The sequence below is a fragment of the Micromys minutus genome (genome assembly GCF_963924665.1).
Source record: "Micromys minutus genome assembly, chromosome: 22".
NCBI classification, from domain to species: domain Eukaryota; kingdom Metazoa; phylum Chordata; class Mammalia; order Rodentia; family Muridae; genus Micromys; species Micromys minutus.
The window spans coordinates 7801661-7819842 of NC_137957.1; the positions used below are offsets into that span (position 1 = coordinate 7801661).

The window sequence follows — 18182 nt, forward strand, 5'->3', positions numbered from 1 at the left end:
AGATCTGCCTCCGTCTCCTGAGTGCTGGGTTTAAAGTCGAGCACCACCACCAGCTACTTTCCTTTCTTTTATGTGTATGAGTGCTTTGCTTGCATGTGTTCATGCGCACCCTGCACATGCCTGTCATAGAAGACACAGGATCCTCTGGAACTGGAGTTACAGGTGAGCCACCATGTGGGGGCTGGGAACTACATCCGAGTCCTGCAAGAGCACCGAGTGTTCTTAACCCCTGAGCCATCTCCTCCACCCTACAGTGCACTTTCTGTTACTCAGCTAATTCACTGTAGCCCAAGCAGGCCTTGAACTCTCAACTGTGTTCTTACCCCAGCTGAGCTTGTAAAGCTTGTGAACCAGGCCCAGCCTCAAGATTGCCTCTTTATTTTCTCAACACTGAAATGCTCTTCCCATAATAACTAGTCACCAGAGGAACATGGTCACATGGCCTCTTTATTTGAAAAGGTGAACATGCTGTGGCAAACGAACGGTAGACCTGGGCGTTGGAGTGCAGCCTGCAGGGAGTGTGTGGTAACTCCGACGCTTTGGGGATTGCAGGGTATAGCTCGAAGCAAATGTGGGTCCTGACGCATTAAATGTTTTAAGCTAAATTTCTAGTTCTTTCTACCTTCCTTCATGTTGTCTGCTAGGGCGTTAGCTAAAGGATCGCCAAAGCTAAAAGGCAAGTAGTCGGCATCTAGTGTATAGCAGCCGAGAGTGCAGGGATGAATTTAAAAGACAGAATGCATGATCCTGAGTTCTGTCGCATCTAAAGCAGCCGTGTAACGGGCCAGTGTTGGCACTGTTTGTTAGCCCTCTCCCGTGGTCAGACAGCAGACACATGCCTTGCTCTAAAAAAGGCCCTTTTCTTTCTTCAGCTGGAGCTGTTTCCAGCCAGGTAGAGCAGCAAATTGCCCTCTCGTGATGCCGAACACAGATACAAAATCTTTTTCCGAGAGGTAGTTCTGAGAAAATAGAAGTGGTAAAGAAGACAGCACATTAGTACAAGTGAGCTGAAGGGAGGCCTGGGCCGGTGGAGAAGCTGCCTGGCTGTGTTCTTGCCTGGCTCGAAAGGGGAGTTGAGCCCTAGAAGCACGGGAGGGGTGTCAGGTGGGTTTTCAGGAAGGCTGTAACAGACCTACATTGTTCCTGGGCCATGGGGGCCCATTGGAGCCAGTGGATGAAGACAGGCTGCGGTTTCCACTCCGCCTTGGTTCCTTGCCTGATAGGCAGTGAATGGATTATACATTATGGATGAATTATAAACATTTGATTTTGGATGGATGGAGGTTTGAGTGCAGATTTTATCTTGTTTTGTGCCCATTCTTGTCGAATACTTATTTTTGGTGCCAGGGGGTGAACCCAGGACTGCTCTCTGAGGAACCTGAGACTGCTCTACCACTGCACTGCACCCCGGGCTCCTTAAAATACAAGATTGAGAAGGTCATGCCAATATGCCAATGCAGTGTCCATGTCGAGATCTAAGCTACGACCTTTATTATTATTATTATTATTATTATTATTATTATTATTATTATTATTATTATTATTATTATTATACCATAGCCCAGGCTGTCACAGAACTCACTGCATAGCCCGAGTTGGCTTGGAACCTGTGGTGACCCTCCTGCCTCGGTCACCAAAGTGCTGGGAATATAGTCATGAGCCACTAGGCACAACTGACCTGTGGCCTCTGCTTCTAAGACCATTGTAGTCTCGATGCTTAAGACTTAGCTAGAGAATCCTTTAAGCAACTCTTTCAGGGGGAAAATCCACTCATTGGTCCATTCAACATGAATATGTTAATTCATTTAACTAAAACCTAATGCAGGAAGGAGCCCAAGGGAACCGTGTGTTGCGGGGGGGGGGGGGGGGGGGGGGGATAAAGCAGGCCCTGACTGAAGGATGATAGGGAAGAGGGTAAGAGAGGTCCCCGGGGCAGGGCCAGACTTGGAGGCCTTTGGAGTCTTGTAAGTACAGTGGGAAGCCATCTTAGGTATTTTAAAGGTTTCTATCACATGTATTTAGTGGGGGGGGGCATACATATGGAGATCAGAGGACAGCTTGTGGAATCCGTCCTCTCGTGGGTGCTGGGTGCCAAACTTGCAAACACCTTTACCCACTGACCCATCTTGCCAGCCCGTGTGGTGTATATTATGCTTTAATTTTTTAGACTATTATTTGTTAAAGATTTATGTGAGCGCTCTGTTTGCATGTACACCATAGATGGTTGAGTCACCACATGATTGCTGGGAATTGAACTCAGGACCTCTGGAAGAGTGTCTAATGCCCCCATGCGGCTTAAATAGAGCGTATCTGCTTTTGGAAGGTCCCTGGCTATTACAGTTATGCTAGGGAAGGGTTTGGGGAATGGTGGGGAAACAGGCTAGTTCATGGTAGTACCTAGTCCTAGCTGGACTAGGCTAGCCTACAGCGTCTACCAGATGGATTCCTCTGGGGGGAGGAGAAAAATCCAAGGAGGAGCCCTTGAGTTGACTCAGTGGCTCAGTTGCCCCTTCAGTGCCTGCAGTATTCCTGATCTGCTCTGAGCCATTTCCCAAGCTTGGTGCTTAACCTGTGGGAGCCCTGCCCCCACCCCCATCCACTTGTACAACCACTCACCTCCTTTTTGGCGGGGTTCACATCCTCAGGCAGCTCCTGGTTCTGGCTTTTGAGCAGAACTTCCACAGGGTAGTGCTTGGGCTCACTTTCACTAGAATCCAGGAAGAGGGTGGCAGTCTTCATGTCCTGTGTAAGAGAAGAGAAACAGGTAGAGCTGAGTTTCGGTCCTCGGTTCCCTGCATGTACAAAGGTTCGCACGTCAGCTTATGCCGCTCCGTCCTTTGTGAACATCTTTCAGAACGGTGGTCCCTAAACCTGGATGCGTGACAAACCTGCAACGGCTGACTCAGCAGGCCCAGTGTGAGCCTTTAGAGCCAGGCTGCACGTCCCATCTATTACGTGTGTTTGCTTATGCAGTGCTGGGAACTGAAGCCAAAGGCCCGTGTGTGCGAGGTGGGCACTCTGCCGCCGAGCCGGGAGTCATTTCTAAACGGTATGTTCTTGTTTCCATCCAGGTCCTAGGTTTGCAGTCGTCCTAGGTTTGCCCTCTGACTGAAGCCACATTTAGGTATACCTTAGACACACTAACGCCATCCTATTCGCTTTGGGATCTGAGTTAGCAGAGGGCGGAGGACAAGGGGTAATGTTGGGCCTCCCTGTGCCGGTCATCCATCCTCTCGTCCCAGCGCTCTGGGCTGTGGCTCCACTTCCCGCAGCTGTTAAATTGAGGATCACTGACCTGGACCACTGTGGAGTCCGCTGTCAGAAACTAATAAAATATCTGGGCAATAGTCCTAATCTCAGAGAGAAAGAGAGAGAGAGAGAGAGAGAGAGAGAGAGGTCTTGCTATGTAGACTAGCCTGGCCTAGAACTCATGATCCTCCCACATTGCTTCTCAAGTGCTTGAGACTTGGTTTTCTATGACTTACAATAACCTCCGAGGATGGGTGCAATTCAAGGGCAGAGCTTAACTAGTTTGCACCTCAGACAGAACTCAGAACAGACAACAAAAGCTCTTTGCGTCCAAGTGGACCACCGGGGAGTTCTTAAAGACACAGGGCTTCTGCCGGACTCAAAGTGTGAACCCAACTCACAGCAGTGATTCGCACGATGACAGCGGTATCTCCCAGCTCACTCTTTAACTGCTCATATGATTTTCCTTCCTAGGAAAAGACAGAAAAAAAAAAAAAAAACAATGAAACATTTATTGATGACAGGGAACAGGTGGCGTAGGCCTGGTGTGTATTATCAGGAAAAGCAAAACATGGTAGACTTATGAAGCACTTGGGTATGCGAAGGTCCAGTTTCATGTGACCGACATTCTTTGGTGGTAATAACAAGCAGGTGGGTGGGTGTCAGACGCCTGATTTCTTCCCACGGGCCCACTATGACTTTGCACAGACTGTGAGGATTATGAACTCGTGTAGACAGGTATAGTTCCTCACTGCTTCCTGCCCACACCGCTGGGAGCTGACTAGACTCTGCCATGGAGACAAAGCTGAGGAGGGAAGGGGGTGGGGCTTAGGCAGGGAGTGAGACACCCTGTGTCTCCCACCATGGGTTCTGAGACCCCAGGTAGTCAACAGCATCCTCAGTTTCTTTTTTTCTTACACTCCAAATGTGAGGGTCCCATGCCAGGAACCAGCCGGTGAAAGTGGGGGGCTCAAAGCCCTGCTTGATGATCAGGATTGGTGTGTCGGGGTCTCGGCCACTGGGGTGTGTTACCAGGTACTCCTGAGCAGTTGAGAGGGCTGCCTCCTTCTCTGTGGCATTGGCCTCCGATCCTATCCACAGGAACACCTGTCACCGATGTCATATTGTTAGTGTGCCCGGAGGACTGAGTGCCTCTGTGCGCACTGCTCCTCCCCAAGCCAGTCAGCCCCACTCATGTTCCAAAGAGGAAGGTTCCAGAAGCAGCTTGGTTTTCTGATTGCAGTTGCAATTCATATATTCTATAGATTTTCACATCCAAACTGCGGCTTCCTGAATTAACAGCCTACAAAACACCCCTCGTGCCCTCTCAGGGTGCCTCAAACCTCAGAGAAGCTAAATGTAGCCATTCCTGTCTACGTGCCTATCCTATGGGGATGCCTGAGCCCTCAGTCTCACGAGCTGGACCAAGGCAGTTGTCCAGTCACCACGTCCTGCTCTCTGGTGTGACGGTGGTCCGGCCCTCAGAGCCCATAGCAGCCTCTCAGCCGCACTTCTCGGGTCTCTCTTAGCTCCCGTCTTACGTCTTTGTGTGCTTCGTCTGATCTCGAGACAGGATCTCACGTCTAGTGCAGGCTGGCTGGCCTCAGGCCTACTCTTTCCTTGAACTCACAGAAATTCTCCTGCCTCAGCCTCCCTAGTGCTGGGACTGCAGGCACAAGTACTCTGCCAGGCTTACTTTATTCTCCGATAGGATTCTGTGTCTTGCTCTCCAGCACCATTTCCTTCCCCAGAGCCCGCCTGGCTCATCTCTTCCCACTCCGTCTCCTCTAGGAGTCTTCTGAGAGCTCCAAACTGCTTTGAAGGCTCCACACACCTCTCCTTAAAGCACAGAGGTTTCTTTGCCTGGCCCCTCCCTCTGGCTCATCAGCATGGCGGGAAATGGCATACACCGGAAGACGTAGTGTTCACCTGCTGCCGAACGGCCCTTAGTCTCTGGAGTCAGCTATCATCCTCACAGAAGGGCAGGACAGATGCTATGCTTTGTTTTTCAAAATAAGATGAGAATATTCTCGGGGTGGCGAGAGGAAGTTTTTGTTTTGTTTGGCTCTAATTTTTCTATTGTACCTATCTATTTGGCGGATGTGCATTCAGCATGTGCCAGAGTGTGGGTGTGGGCCAGTGTGTGGGTGTGGGCCAGAGTGTGGGTGTGTGCCAGAGTGTGGGTGTGGAGGTCAGAGAACAACTATCAGGATCCATTCTTCCCTCTCATCAAATGGGTCTTGGGGATTGAACTCTGGTTGACAATGTTGGTGGCAAGCACCTTTATTTACTGGGCCATCTTGATGCATCCCCCACCCCACCCCCCTTTTTGAGACAGGGCCCTGGCTGGCTTCAAACTTTATCTGGATCCTCCCACCTCTGTCTGCTAGCTGCTTAGACTCCAGCCATGTAAGTATCCTGGCTCAAGGCTGGTGAGGTTAGACATCAGTCTATTCTGACTGTGCATAAAGCAGGCTCTCTAGCAACCACCGAAGGAAGATGTTTGACTTAGTTGGTCCAGCACTAGCCTGCTTTCATCCTGGGTGGGGATGCCATACAGAAACAAACCCACACTGCGGAGACCTTGGCAAGCATCCTGTACTTTGTGGCTGTGTCTTACCTGGTCCCAGGTGTCTAGGAGCATCACATCACCTGGGCTCAGGTCATCCTGGGTGAAATCCGTGACCTCAGTAACAAGGAACCGGCCAGTCTTGTTGGAACATTCAAAGAGCCGGACCTGGATGTCCAGGGTTTCCTGCTGTAGCCTGTAATACAGTCATGTAGAAGGAATGTAGAGCTGTATAGGAATTGTGGTGTGTCTGTCTGTCTGTGCGCGTGTGTGTTCATATGAGGCCAGAAATAGCTTTGGGGGTCTTCTTCCATAGCTCTCCACTATAGTTTTTTGAGACAGGGTCTCCCAGGGCCAGGATGGTCAGTTTGGCTAGACTAGCCGGCCGGCATGTCTGAAGGATCCCAACACAGGGATTACAGGCCTGCGCTACAACAGACAGTAACTAACTGGTTTCTGTCTGTTGGGGATGGAGCTCAGGTCCTTGTGTTTGCACAAGGACTTTGTTGACTAAGCTGTGTCCCCAGCTGGGAATGTTTCAAGCTTCCAGGGATCTCAGGGTTTGTATGGGCCACCGCCAGGGGAGCCAAGAAGACAGAGTTTGCTTGCTTACCTTTTGTCATTTGCATAGGGTGTTTTTCCTCCCAGAAGGTCCCAGAACTCAGGTGGCTCCTGGCCCTCAGCCACAGTGTCCGCATTGCCGTCACAGAGAAGTTCCACCAGCTCCTTAGCCATCGCCCGCTCGTCCCCACTAGACCCCTGAGTGGGGGTGGGGGTGGGGGTGGGGGGAGAGCACGGATGTTAGAGACACGGGGCACATTCACACCAATATGGATACAGGCTCCGAAACTGGGGGTCGGCTCTGAGCTGCAGTGCCCCAGGATGGGCAGAGGGAGGAAGACCGGACACGCAGGCAGAGGATAGGCCTACGCAGAACTCGCCTTTGTTTTAACCTCGCCTGGAGTTTTAGCGGTTTCCCAGTAAACACTGGGTCTTGTACATGCACAGTAAATGCTCTGCCTCTGTAGCAAGCACTGTGTCCCCAGTCACTTTTCATTATTTTCTTGTTTTGATTTTGCTTTTTGGAGGCAGGATTTCTCTGTGAAGCACTGGCTGTCCTGGAACTCAGGCTGGTCTCAAACTCAGGTGCCTCTGCTGGGATTGAAGGTGTGTGCCACCACTGCCAGCTTCATGTTTTTTAATATTTTATTTATTTATTATACATAAGTGCACCGTAGCTGTCTTCAGACACACAGCAGAGGGCATCAGATCCCATTACAGATGGTTGTGAGCCACCATGTGGTTGCTGGGAATTGGACTCAGGACCTCTGGAAGAGCAGTCGGTGCTCTAACCACTGAGCCATCCCTCCAGCCCCTGAACTCTTGATATATGCTAAACTGTGCTCCATTAGGACAGTCCTGCCATTTCCTGACAGCCATAAGTGGGAGCGTGTGACATCCAGCCTCGGAGACTGGATCCTTCCACTCGGCAGGAATTAGAGACTCCGTGTTGTGTGCGCGACTGGCCCTTCCATTTTCACTGCTGAGTGGTAGTGTATGTTTATGAATATATCCACGTTTACCAGTTTTTCCAGACTGTTCTGATTTGAAGGGGCTGCAAATAAGTGTGCAGTGCGCATGTGCGTACAACTCTTTGAGGTTTTTCTTAACTGGTGCTTTTTTTTTTTTTTTTTTTTTTTTACAGATTTATTTTGCTCGTGTGAGTGCTTTGTCTACATGTATGTGTGTGAAGGTATGTGACCTGAAGTGTGTGCAGTGCCTACAGCGGTCAAACAGGGCGTCAGGTCTCCTGGAGCGGGGTTCACAAATGGTCTTCGCCACCGTATGGGAACTGAACCCAGGTCTTTTGCAGGAAGCCTCTCTGCTGAGTCATCTCTACAGCCCCTGGAGAGGCAGGAGTGTGTGTGTGTGTGTGTGTGTGTGTGTGTGTGCTGGGGTTACAGATGGGAGCCCCCACTTTCAGCCTTTTGTGTGGCTGGGGATTGAACTTGGGTGGACAGGGCTGATGGAGGAACCAGGGCAATCATGAATCCCTGGTGACTAACTAGTAGGACCCAGCAGCCATCTTACCTTGCCATACCACAGGTAGTGTTCCGTCTGAGTCTGCAGCAGAAAGACGTCATTAGAGTTGAGGGAGGAGGCGGAGGCTGAGACTTCCACTGCTTTGGTATTGGATTTGTTGTTCCCGTGGATCTGGAAGAGTCTCACTGGAGGGCCAGGCTCCACATTCCCGTTCCTGGAAGTCCCCCCCTCGAGAGAAGAAAAGCAGAGTGCAGACCTTCAGAGGACCACATGCCATCTTTACCCCTCAGGATCCCTTAGGCTAATGGGAAAGGATCAAGGTGAGGACCTCACCCTGTGCTGGGAGCTAGGACCATTCACTGACTTCGAGAAATTCTTTGGAGCAGGTGCAATTCCACCGCGCACAGGAGAGTGAGGTTGGGAAATTGGCTTCTACAGGCCAAGGGAAGGACTGGCCATCAGCCTTGTGAGACACCACATCCATGTCTGCGTTGCCTGCCCAGGCTTCCACCGGGGCTCCGTGGAAGAAGCGGGCCTTGGACCAGGGGAGGGGCACGCCCGGGCAGTGACTAGGAGGGCAGAGCAGTGTGGGACGGGTGCAGGCTGGGTAACAAGCCACTGCCGTGCGGATCATGCGGCACAGAATGGGAAAGACCGTGGGCACCAGTGTCCTGAGATCTCCCTGAATGTCTCTGCCACACCCCGATGCTCTGGTAGCTCCTTATTGGTTCCTCGTCTCCGAGCATCCCAGGATGAAGTTTCATGTAGGTCCTCACCTCATAGATCACCAGCTTTCCTTTGAAGATGGCCATGAAGTGACGTGGCTCCTTCCCCATGCTAACCCGGACCTGCACAGGGGCTCCATCAAACTGCCGGTCCACCTCCACCGCCTGGTAGGCCGAGGCTGCCAGCTCATCCCGGGAGGCGTGGCGCCCCTGCAGTGGTGAGAACGGGGTGAGCCCAGCGGCCTGGGAGGCCCCTGGATCCAATACCGCGCTGAGAGCTTGTGCCTGACCTACCTGCCAGATGTACAAGATGTAATGGGGTTTCCCGTTCACATCATACGTGTAGAGAACCAGATAGCAGTCTCCCCCGTAGAAGAAACCATGCCACCGGTATTCCACAGGGACCAGCTCCAGGTTTTCAATTCTCCAGACCTGGGCACAAGAGGAGACACACACAGTCCCTCAGAGAGGGGCAACCATTCAGGGAATCCCACCGGAAGGGACCTGGGCGTGTTGAACAGACTCCAGGTGGCGACAGAGCGCTAACATCCATCTCAAGTGTCCCTCAAGTGTCCCTCCCCGCTTGGGTCCTCTGAGAACAGTCCCAGGTCACACGGGGCTGTAGAGAGCGGCTCTCACGTTCCTGAAGCATTGTGGGTAAACAGCCAGCTCCACGCCTCTTGGACAGTATGGAAATGTGGAGTGGGGACAGAAGCGTGCAGAACGGGCTGCCCTCACCGGGCTCACCTCAACCTTGCCGTTACCGTCGTCCACCATTCTCTCCTGCGCAGCCACTTCTGGCTTGGTGTGGAGCAGAGTCACATCGAACTTGTCCTGGAAGATTTTAGCTGCAGAGAAAGAGGTGGGGAAAGCTGAGTGAGCAGAGACGCGAGCCTCTTTCTAGGGTCCCAGCAGAGGACGCAAGTGGCGAAATCTCACCAATTTTACCAATGCTGAATGTTTTCCCCAAGCCGGAGGTCTGGTCTTTCACCGACCATTTCTGGAACAACTGTTTGAACATGGCTGACTCTGCGCCGTCGTTGACGGTCTCCACGTTGGTGCTGCTGGGGTAACCCTTCATCTTGATGAAATCCTGCAGTCCCCACACACATACCCCCACACACAAAAGCATGTCAGCCAGGGCATATCCTGAGTGTTTGCTCATCTGGTACTTTGCTATCTGAAGTCAGTGAAGGGAGTCTCTCCTCTCTGACCCTGGGAATCATAGCTTCTGCCTCACTTCTGAGGTTCCAGGTGACCTGCCACCAAAGACACAAACACTTTGGTGTCTCTGTATTAGACTGCCATGATTGTGGCCATTATGGATTGTTTTCTGTGAGACCTACTATGTGCCTTATTGACTGTGTCATAGTTAATTGCTCATTTGTCCCTTGTAAACACATCATTGTGCTGGGTCTGCAGAAGTTAGTAAATGTCCCCTGAGGACATGGCCCCTAATCTGGACATGTGACGCCCCCTTCAATAGCAACAGCCTTCCACACCTTCCAAGAGCAGGTTCTGTGTGCCAAGTATGGTCCTGAGCACTTCACGAATCGGTTTTGCCTTACAGTGGTTCTGGGGGACAGGGATCATCCCTGTTAGAAATGGGGAAACTGAAGCTCACGGATGCTCAGTGGCCTTGCCCAGAACACTCAGCTGGGAAAGGTAAAACCTACACTCGTGTCCCAGTCGGTCTCACTATGCAGTTCCCATGTGTTACCATGCTCAAGTGCCTGGCGTGTTTGGGCACATGTCTATAGTGATAACGGTGGGATATTCAGTCAGCATCATACATCTCTGGCTCCTACCAGGGCTTTGGACATGGCCGCCTGTTTCTCAACCTTGGTGGCTCCTTTGCCTTTCCACACGTAGATCTTGGCGCCACTTTGGTCCAGGATGTAGCAGTCCTGAATTAGCCAGATAGGAGTATGGTTACTCAAACTCAAGACAGAGGGACTTTACCCAGGGTCTGCCTAGAAGTTATTCCCGGGTTCCTCAAGCAAAGCTCTCTCAGTCTACTTACATCGTGGTTCAGTAGGTCCTGGACCAGGGGCCTTGTTGCCACCTCTGTGACTGACAGCAGCCCAGCTGTGTCGGAGACACTGGTGAAGGAGAGAGATTAGACTGTGGTACTTCTTTGGGAAGTATCCCATAGCTCACATGATGTTTCGTGTGGTATTTCAGGACAGAGTAGATTTCTTAAGATAGACACAGCTCAAATACAGAGAGGGATACTCTGTTCTCCAGAAGAGACTGTGGGTCTCTCTCCCAAACTATCCCATCCACATATCCCTAGGCATGGATACACCAGAAAGGTTGCACCCATAGACCAGGAGACTTTTTAACACGAATGGAGGTCAGCTGCCTCTCGGAGAGGGGCTGCTTCTGAGCTCCTTGTAGGAGATACATTTAAAAAGGATGAACCAAGAGCAAAGGCAGATGCCTCTACCCAAGCTGAGCACCCTGTTCCAGAGGACGCCTCCCCACACCCAGCCCGAGGCCAAGCTGAAACACTCACTGATATAACATGATGTTTGATTTCTGCTGCTGACCCATGACCTCATCGGGAACTGCAGGCTTGAGAACGGAACGTCCGCCAAGGGTATCCTGGAGGACTGTCATCAGCCCTGGGCTGGCTGCCTCTTTGTCTCCCTCAATCACCCCGATTTCGGCACGGCCCCCTCGCTCCCTGTCCCGAATGTCCTTTGCCAGAAGCATAGCCTGCCAGAGAAGCCAAAAGAGGCTCTCAGCTCAGCCGGTCCCCTTTCCTTCCCAATGGTTCCGTGGGAGCCACCAGGACAAACTACTCTGAGGGTGAGGAGTGAGACGCCCTTGGTCTGCCTGTAAGGCAGAGTCTAGGCAAAGGCGGAGATGCCCCCACTCACCCCAGGCTCCGGGGGGGGGGGGGGGCAGGAAGCACAGAAGGCAAAGGAAGAAGGCACTCAAGAGGGCGAGCCCAGCTTGAAGCCAGGCCTGGAGGACAGGAGGAAGAGCTAGACCTTGAGACGTTCCCCACTGTTGCTCTCCGGGCCATTCCACTGGATGATAACCATCCCAAGGTCCAGCAAGAAGACATCGCCTCGGTTAAAGCTGTCCCAGCTCATTTCCACCTGCACGTGAGAGGTCAGAAGCGTTTGGGACAGTCTTAGGTGACAGTACCGGAGCACTGGGCCGGCCGGGACAATCATGTGTGGGACTTACCTCAGTGGCTCTGATGTTTCTTTTCCCCTTTACGTGTAGCAGCCTCTTTACATCATACATGTTGGTCTCCACATGCTTCATCCCGGAGGCCACACCCCCCTTTTTATAACTGAGGAGATAACGATCCAGTTGCTTGTCGTTAGGTTCTGGGAAGACTACTGAGAATTGATTACAGTAGTAACATACAGACTTCGGCCTCTGCCCACATCACTTATAATAACAAATGAACAAAGTAAACACCTGCCTGCTGCCCCGAGGACAGGTCTGTGACCAGGGCCGGGGCAGGCTTTCCCGAAGGGACATTTGAGCTGAGACATTATAATGAGCCGTCCCAAGGCCTAGAAGAGTAGTGCTACAGGTGGAGGAACCTCATAGGTTGGGGTTACAGGCGTGTGCCATGGCTGTCATGTTATGTCTACACACCCCAGCGCCTCCGTGTGACCCCTCCCCCGACCTCCCCCTGCCTCATCTTACTCTGGCACTCTGATGTCCCCCCCTTCATTCCATTAAAGCGTGTCCTGCCACCAAAGCGCGTGCACAACTTTCACAAACAGGTTGTCATTCTGCTGTAGGCCCCGTCTGTGTCTTTGTTCATGTGTGCTAGGTGAGGCGTGCTGTTGGTACATGTCTTCCTGTGACAGACACCTATGTGGACCACAGCCTTCTCCCACCCCTAAGGCAGTCAGAGACACTCCGGATCATGGGTCCTTACGGGCCTGGGTGGGTGAGGGGCTGTTCTGAGAGATGGGATTCTCAATGAATAGTCCCAGTACGCTCCAGAATGCAGTGCTGACCCTCTGCTCTGTGCGGAGCTACTCACATGATGCCCTGCTTGAAGTAGCCACGGAAGGTGTCGGACTCGTGGTATTGGACCTCCCGGTGCTGCACAGGGCTGCCTCCCAGGTACTCATCCAGCTGTGTGGTATAGATGGCCGCGCAGCCCTGCTCATCCAGAGAGGAGTCCTTCCCAATCCAAAAGTGGATGTCCTGGGAGAGAAGGCTGCCCACTCTCCGGGTCTAGGATGTAGCCAAAGGGGCGGGGTCAGCTCACCAGTGCTGTGCTGCTGACTTCTCTGGAGCGGGAACCCCAGCATGCCCGGTCCTACAGGGCCGCAGAGCAAGGCCCCTCACACAAGCAGCCTTCTTTCCCTGTACTAGAGTCAGCACGACCTATTTACTGAGGCTCTGATAGCCCTAGTTCCTCCCCATACCTGGAAGTTGACCTCTTGCTGTTCCTAAAGTGGGAATCTTTTCCCTAGGCAGACCTCAGGCTCTGTCTGAAGGAACCTGCACTCACAGAACTGTGCTGTTAGCACTGCCCTGTGACATTATTCCTCGGGTATAAGGAGCAAGGGGTTTGACTTAAAAAACAAAACAGGTTATTGTGTAGTCCGAGCTCGTCAAACATGTTGAGACAGGCCTCGAACTTCTAATCCCCCTAGCTTCACCTCTCCAGCGCTGGGATCATGGGTGTGGGTCACTAGGCTCCATTCTAGTGGCATTTGGAGGCAGAATGTATCCTGGGCTAGTCAAGGGTTTAGTATGTAGCCCAGGCTGACCTTGAAGCTGAGATCCTCCTGAGTACTATGACTATAGGCACCTGCCATCTACCCTGTCAACGCCATCTACCCTGTCAACTTGTGGAAAGCTGGAGTTATCTGGGGGGGAAGAATACCGATTAAAAACCACCTGGGGGTCAGAAAAAAAAAAAGAGAGAAAAACACCTCCATCAGATGGCCTGTGGGCACATCTGTAATACGTTTCCCTGATCAATGACTGATGGGGTGGGCTCAGTCCACTGTGGGCGGCGCCACCCCCTGGGCAGCTGGTCCCTGTGTATAATTTTTAGAAGAGCCACAAGAAGCAAGCCAGTAAGCAGCATTGCTCCGTGGTCTCCCCAGCTCCTGGCCCAATCCGTAAGATTAAATAAAACCTTTCTCTCGAAGCTGCTTTTGACCAGGGTGTTTGCCACAGCCATGCAAACTATCATACCTAAGGCACAGTGGCCAAAGTCAGGCTACATATTTGTCTGACCTTCTGAACACTTTAGTGTGTGTCTGGGACCCAGGCTGTGTGGGTATGTGCCCGTGTGTCTGCCAAGGGCAGCTTACGCCCAGGAGGAGGGTTAGACTGAGGACCCCATACACTGACACACGCGCATTTACAACCCAGGACTTATGGTGGTCCTTGTCCATCAATGGGAGGAAGAGTCTAGACAGACACTGGCAACCCCACTTCTCTCGCCATTGGGAGCTGTCTACAGCCTGGAAGCTGTCTGCTGAGGGGAGAACATGGCTGTGGGGACATCGCTCACCGAGAGGATGATATAGCAGTCTCCCTCATAGAAGTTGCCGTGAGCACTCAGGGGCACCAGCGCCAGCTCCATTTTCTGGAAGGATTAGCAAAGGATGCAGCTGTGTACCTCACGCCTGCCTTCCCTACTGCCTCCCTCTCCTGTGGCTGGCACAGGAGCTGTTCCCGGATCTATACAGGCAGCACGCCGCCGCAGGATAGGGCCAGTGCTCTGGCATCTGGGAGCACTCTGGGTCTAAGTGTTCTGGTGTCCTTCCCTGTCTCCCCTTGGTCTCATCCGCAGTCCCCTGGGGAGACTTGTGAGCTCTCAAAACCCAGAGCAGGGGAAAGAGTTGGGTGTAACTGTCAAATAACCCTCATCTGAGCTGTGTGGACTGTTCTCAGTCTGGACAGCATGCCCAACCCTCTGACTGCCCGGAGCCCCTGGCTGCCCTGCAGGGTCTGGGAAGCCCAGCAGGAGCAGAGGCCGACAGCCAAGAGAACACCAGCATCTCGTGGTGCTCCAGGCTGAGGGTCCCACAGTCGGAGTCTGGGTTGTGGGGCCACAATCTGCTCATCCCAGGAGGAGGGCCCTTCGCACGGACTCAGACGCAAACGATGCCTTCTCTGTTCCAGTGAGGTAGACCCATAGCCGTGACTGTGTCTGTTCTACGTAAAACCCGATGTGAGTCTGGGTTGGTGCCTGTTCTTCGTTCTTTTCCTTACAGTTAATTATTGTATGCCACATGGTAAGTGTGAAGGTCGGAGAAACTCAGAGTTGGTTCCCTTCTTCCACGGTGTGGCCCCCAGGACTTGTGGCGGGTCACCAGGCTTGGCTGCACACACTGATCTCCGTCTGGCCCGCCCTTCCTATTCATTCTGAGCTAAGTGAGGAGCCTGGCACTGGGAGAGACTCGAGAGCTTGCAACTCTCGCTTTGGAACTGAGCGGGGTGAAGGAAAATGTTAAGTGTGGGGTTCAGGGGTTCAGGCTGCAGGAACTGACTAGGCAGAGGTGGGCATGTCCTGGTATTTGGTAGGTACGCTCAGACCAGATTGCAGAGCCATCCCGGAGACCAAGGGCACAGGATAAAGAAATGAGCAGTACCCCTCTGAACAGCATGTCCCACCCCAAAACTGGCAGGGGTCAAACATGTTCTGACCAGCAGCCGAGAGTCTTCGGGTAAGGGACCTGACTTTCTGAGATGATTACTGGGAGTGTAGACTCATCAACCCGATGCCCAGATAAAGGACAAGCTTGGTTCTGCTTGGGGACCTGCACCGAGTCACTGGGAGGTTCCAGGTTGGGGAAACCTGCCCTCTGATGCTGAGCTTCTGTGGCCTCGGGCTCAGATCCCAGTGGTCAAGGTGGGTGTGGCCCCCACCGGCTCACCTCAATCCTCCACGTGATGATCCCGGGATCATTGCTCACAGCCCTGAAGGCACTGCTCAGAGACATAGTGTCTGTCTTCCTGGAAGTGAAATATCACAAAGCCAGGGATGATGCTCCTCGCAGTGAACAGGGAGGGGAGCCATTGCTTCTCCCAAGACACTTCCCTGAATCATCAGCCATCACACCGAATGCCATATCACCCCGTTCACCGTATCACAACCACACCCGTTCACTGCGGCATTTCAAGTTCACACAGTAACCTGTCTGGGTCATTCTTTTTTTTTTATGATTTTTTTTTATTTGTTCTATGTGAGTACACTATAGCTGTCTTCAGACACACCAGAAGACATCAGATTACATTACAGATGGTTGTGAGCCACCATGTGGTTGCTGGGAATTGAACTCAGGACCTCAGGAAGAACAGTCAGTGCTCTTAACCACTAAGCCATCTCTCCAGCCCGTGTCTGGGTCATTCTTACTACTAAGTTTTTTTCCCACCTGCTGCCACCTTGGTTAAGAGCTCTGGCTCATAGTGAGAGAACATATTTCCTCTACAACATGTCTGTGTGTTGGTGTGTTAAATTCTGGGAAGCTGGAGTCACAGGTAACCGTGAGTCACCAGAAGTAGGTGCTGGGAATTGAACTTGGGTTCTCTGGAGGGGCAGTGTGTGCCACCTCTCCCTCGGGGGAGCACGAGTGTCACTCCCGTGTTGACCCACCGCACACAGTGGGTCATTTTCAGGCAGTGGCCATCTTCCTGTCACCTGGTGGTACCAATGAGACTTGGAGTGGCAGTAATCTGCCTATGGACAGGCTAAGAATGGGCCCCATCTCTGAGCTTTTGGGTTTTGTTTCTCTTTACTTTTTAAAAAGGGTCTCTGAGACCCTGGCTGTGCTGAAACTCACTCTATAGACAAGGCTGGCCTTGAACTCAAAAAGATCCACCTGCCTCTGCCTCCCAAAATCTGGAATTAAAGGCACTCGTCACCAGCGCCTGGCACATTTTATTTTATCAGCACCGGATCTCTCCACATAGCCCAGGCTGGACGTAAAGCCCTGCCTTAGCCACCTGAGTGCTACGATTCAGGCTTCCACCACCAGATCTAGGTCCGTACCTTTTACTTTCACACCTGACCTTAAAAGTCTGTGTTTGGGCCACATTTTCATGCTCCTAGCTGTCCCAAAACTAAGTTCAGTGAGGAAATCCAAACAGAAAAAGTATTTCCAACTGAAGCCCCTTCTCCCAATTCCTCAACCCAGATTCCTGGCAAGCCCTCACCTGCTTTCAGCCATCATTTTTAATTTTGTAACTCATCCTAGAACACCAACAGCCCCTGATCATGACTGATACAGTAATGTGGTCTTGCAGAAAGAAGAAAGGGGAAAGTACAGTACTGTGCCTGGGACAAAGAGCTAGGTGTGCCAGCAGGGGAAATGGGTTGTGGCCTCTTTGCCTGTACCACAGACGTCCGCTTTTCTGGAGGCTGGTCCTCAGTGAGTTAGCGATCTCCAGCATCAGAGCTGAGTCAGGCCAGGAGGGAAGTGGTAAGACCACGGGGCCCTCATGCTGTCCGCACTGTTTACAGTCAGCACTTGGCTGGGGTTAACATACAAGGTTCCCCTGTAGCTCTGTGAAGTGCATCCTACCCAGTCCTACTCTTAAGGAGACTGCGTTCTCACAGTATGCCAAGTGATGGCTAGGCTGATTTCTTAAGACTCAAAGCCAAGGAAGGACAGGATGGATGGACATATGATTAAGAAACAAAATTGCCTGGGAGAAGACTGTGCAGATGTCTAATACTTGGTGATATTCGGGGCTTCAAATGGTAGAATTTGTTATCTGCAGCACGGCCCCACCCCTGGAAAAAAAAAAGGCGGACTCCACCGACCGCTTTTTTCTCGGGTCTTAATGGATAAAACCAGGTTTGGAGGATGTGCCATTATCACCATAGAACCAGGCCCCTTTGTGTGTCACCAGCCAGGAGCAGGCTAAAGCCAAGCCATGGTGCAGAACTGCCAATGTTTGAGTATTTAATTTAATAACATGCGCTGCCCCACCCTGCACAGCTCAGAACCACCAGGAAGTATTCAGGTTTCCTACAGGCCAGGGGACCAGAAACAACGTATCTCTGGTTGCCAGTAAAGCCTAACCAGCCGCATTGGCACAATATTATGAGCCCCTCCCCCAGGGCAGTCCCTTCTCCATGGAACAGACTCTAGGAACTGATTAGAGACCCAAGATTCAGGAAATGCCACACCCAGAAAGCCCAGTTCCATCCATCTTCATCAAAACTCCCCAAAGCTGGGTGTTTGTCTTCCCAAGTCCTCATCATTAGCACATTGGGGTCCCGAGAGCTGCAAAGATCATGGACACAGGGTGTGGTTTGGAAATCCCAGGTTACAAGTCACTAGTTTGTAACCTACTGAGGTTTAAACTTCTCTTGTCCCATAGAAGAACTGATGACAGGGGTCTTGTCCCAAATCCCTGAGCCTCAAGAACATGCCTTAGTGGAAGCTACAGGTTCTCTTTCAGCGTGAAGTTTGCAAAGCTGGTCACAAGCTCCTGGCTTAATCTTTCAAAGCTTCACCCCAGAAAACAAAAGCCAGGGAAGGTGAGACTCCTGTCCCTTCCCCTTCAGCCTCATCCACACTCATCGCCCGGCTGGCCTTACCTGACCCTCTGATCTCCGTTCTCCAGCAAAGCAGCGGATG

The 18182-nt window shown here is 52.0% G+C and overlaps 1 protein-coding gene across 1 annotated transcript; it reads right to left on the reverse strand.

Moving 5' to 3' along the window:
* Positions 1 to 712: 712 nt before the first annotated feature.
* Positions 713 to 15536, reverse strand: AVIL (advillin; the record flags this gene model as incomplete). The annotated part of the gene is made up of 19 exons (XM_080934988.1): positions 713 to 959; positions 2617 to 2742; positions 3651 to 3719; positions 4168 to 4356; positions 5870 to 6014; positions 6432 to 6577; positions 7910 to 8089; positions 8638 to 8796; positions 8881 to 9018; positions 9334 to 9434; positions 9526 to 9679; positions 10395 to 10493; positions 10610 to 10688; positions 11105 to 11307; positions 11586 to 11696; positions 11788 to 11896; positions 12608 to 12804; positions 14102 to 14176; positions 15471 to 15536. The coding sequence occupies 19 exons, from the start codon at positions 15534 to 15536 to the stop codon at positions 846 to 848; spliced, it is 2460 nt and encodes an 819-aa protein (XP_080791114.1). The 3' UTR covers positions 713 to 845.
* Positions 15537 to 18182: the final 2646 nt, after the last annotated feature.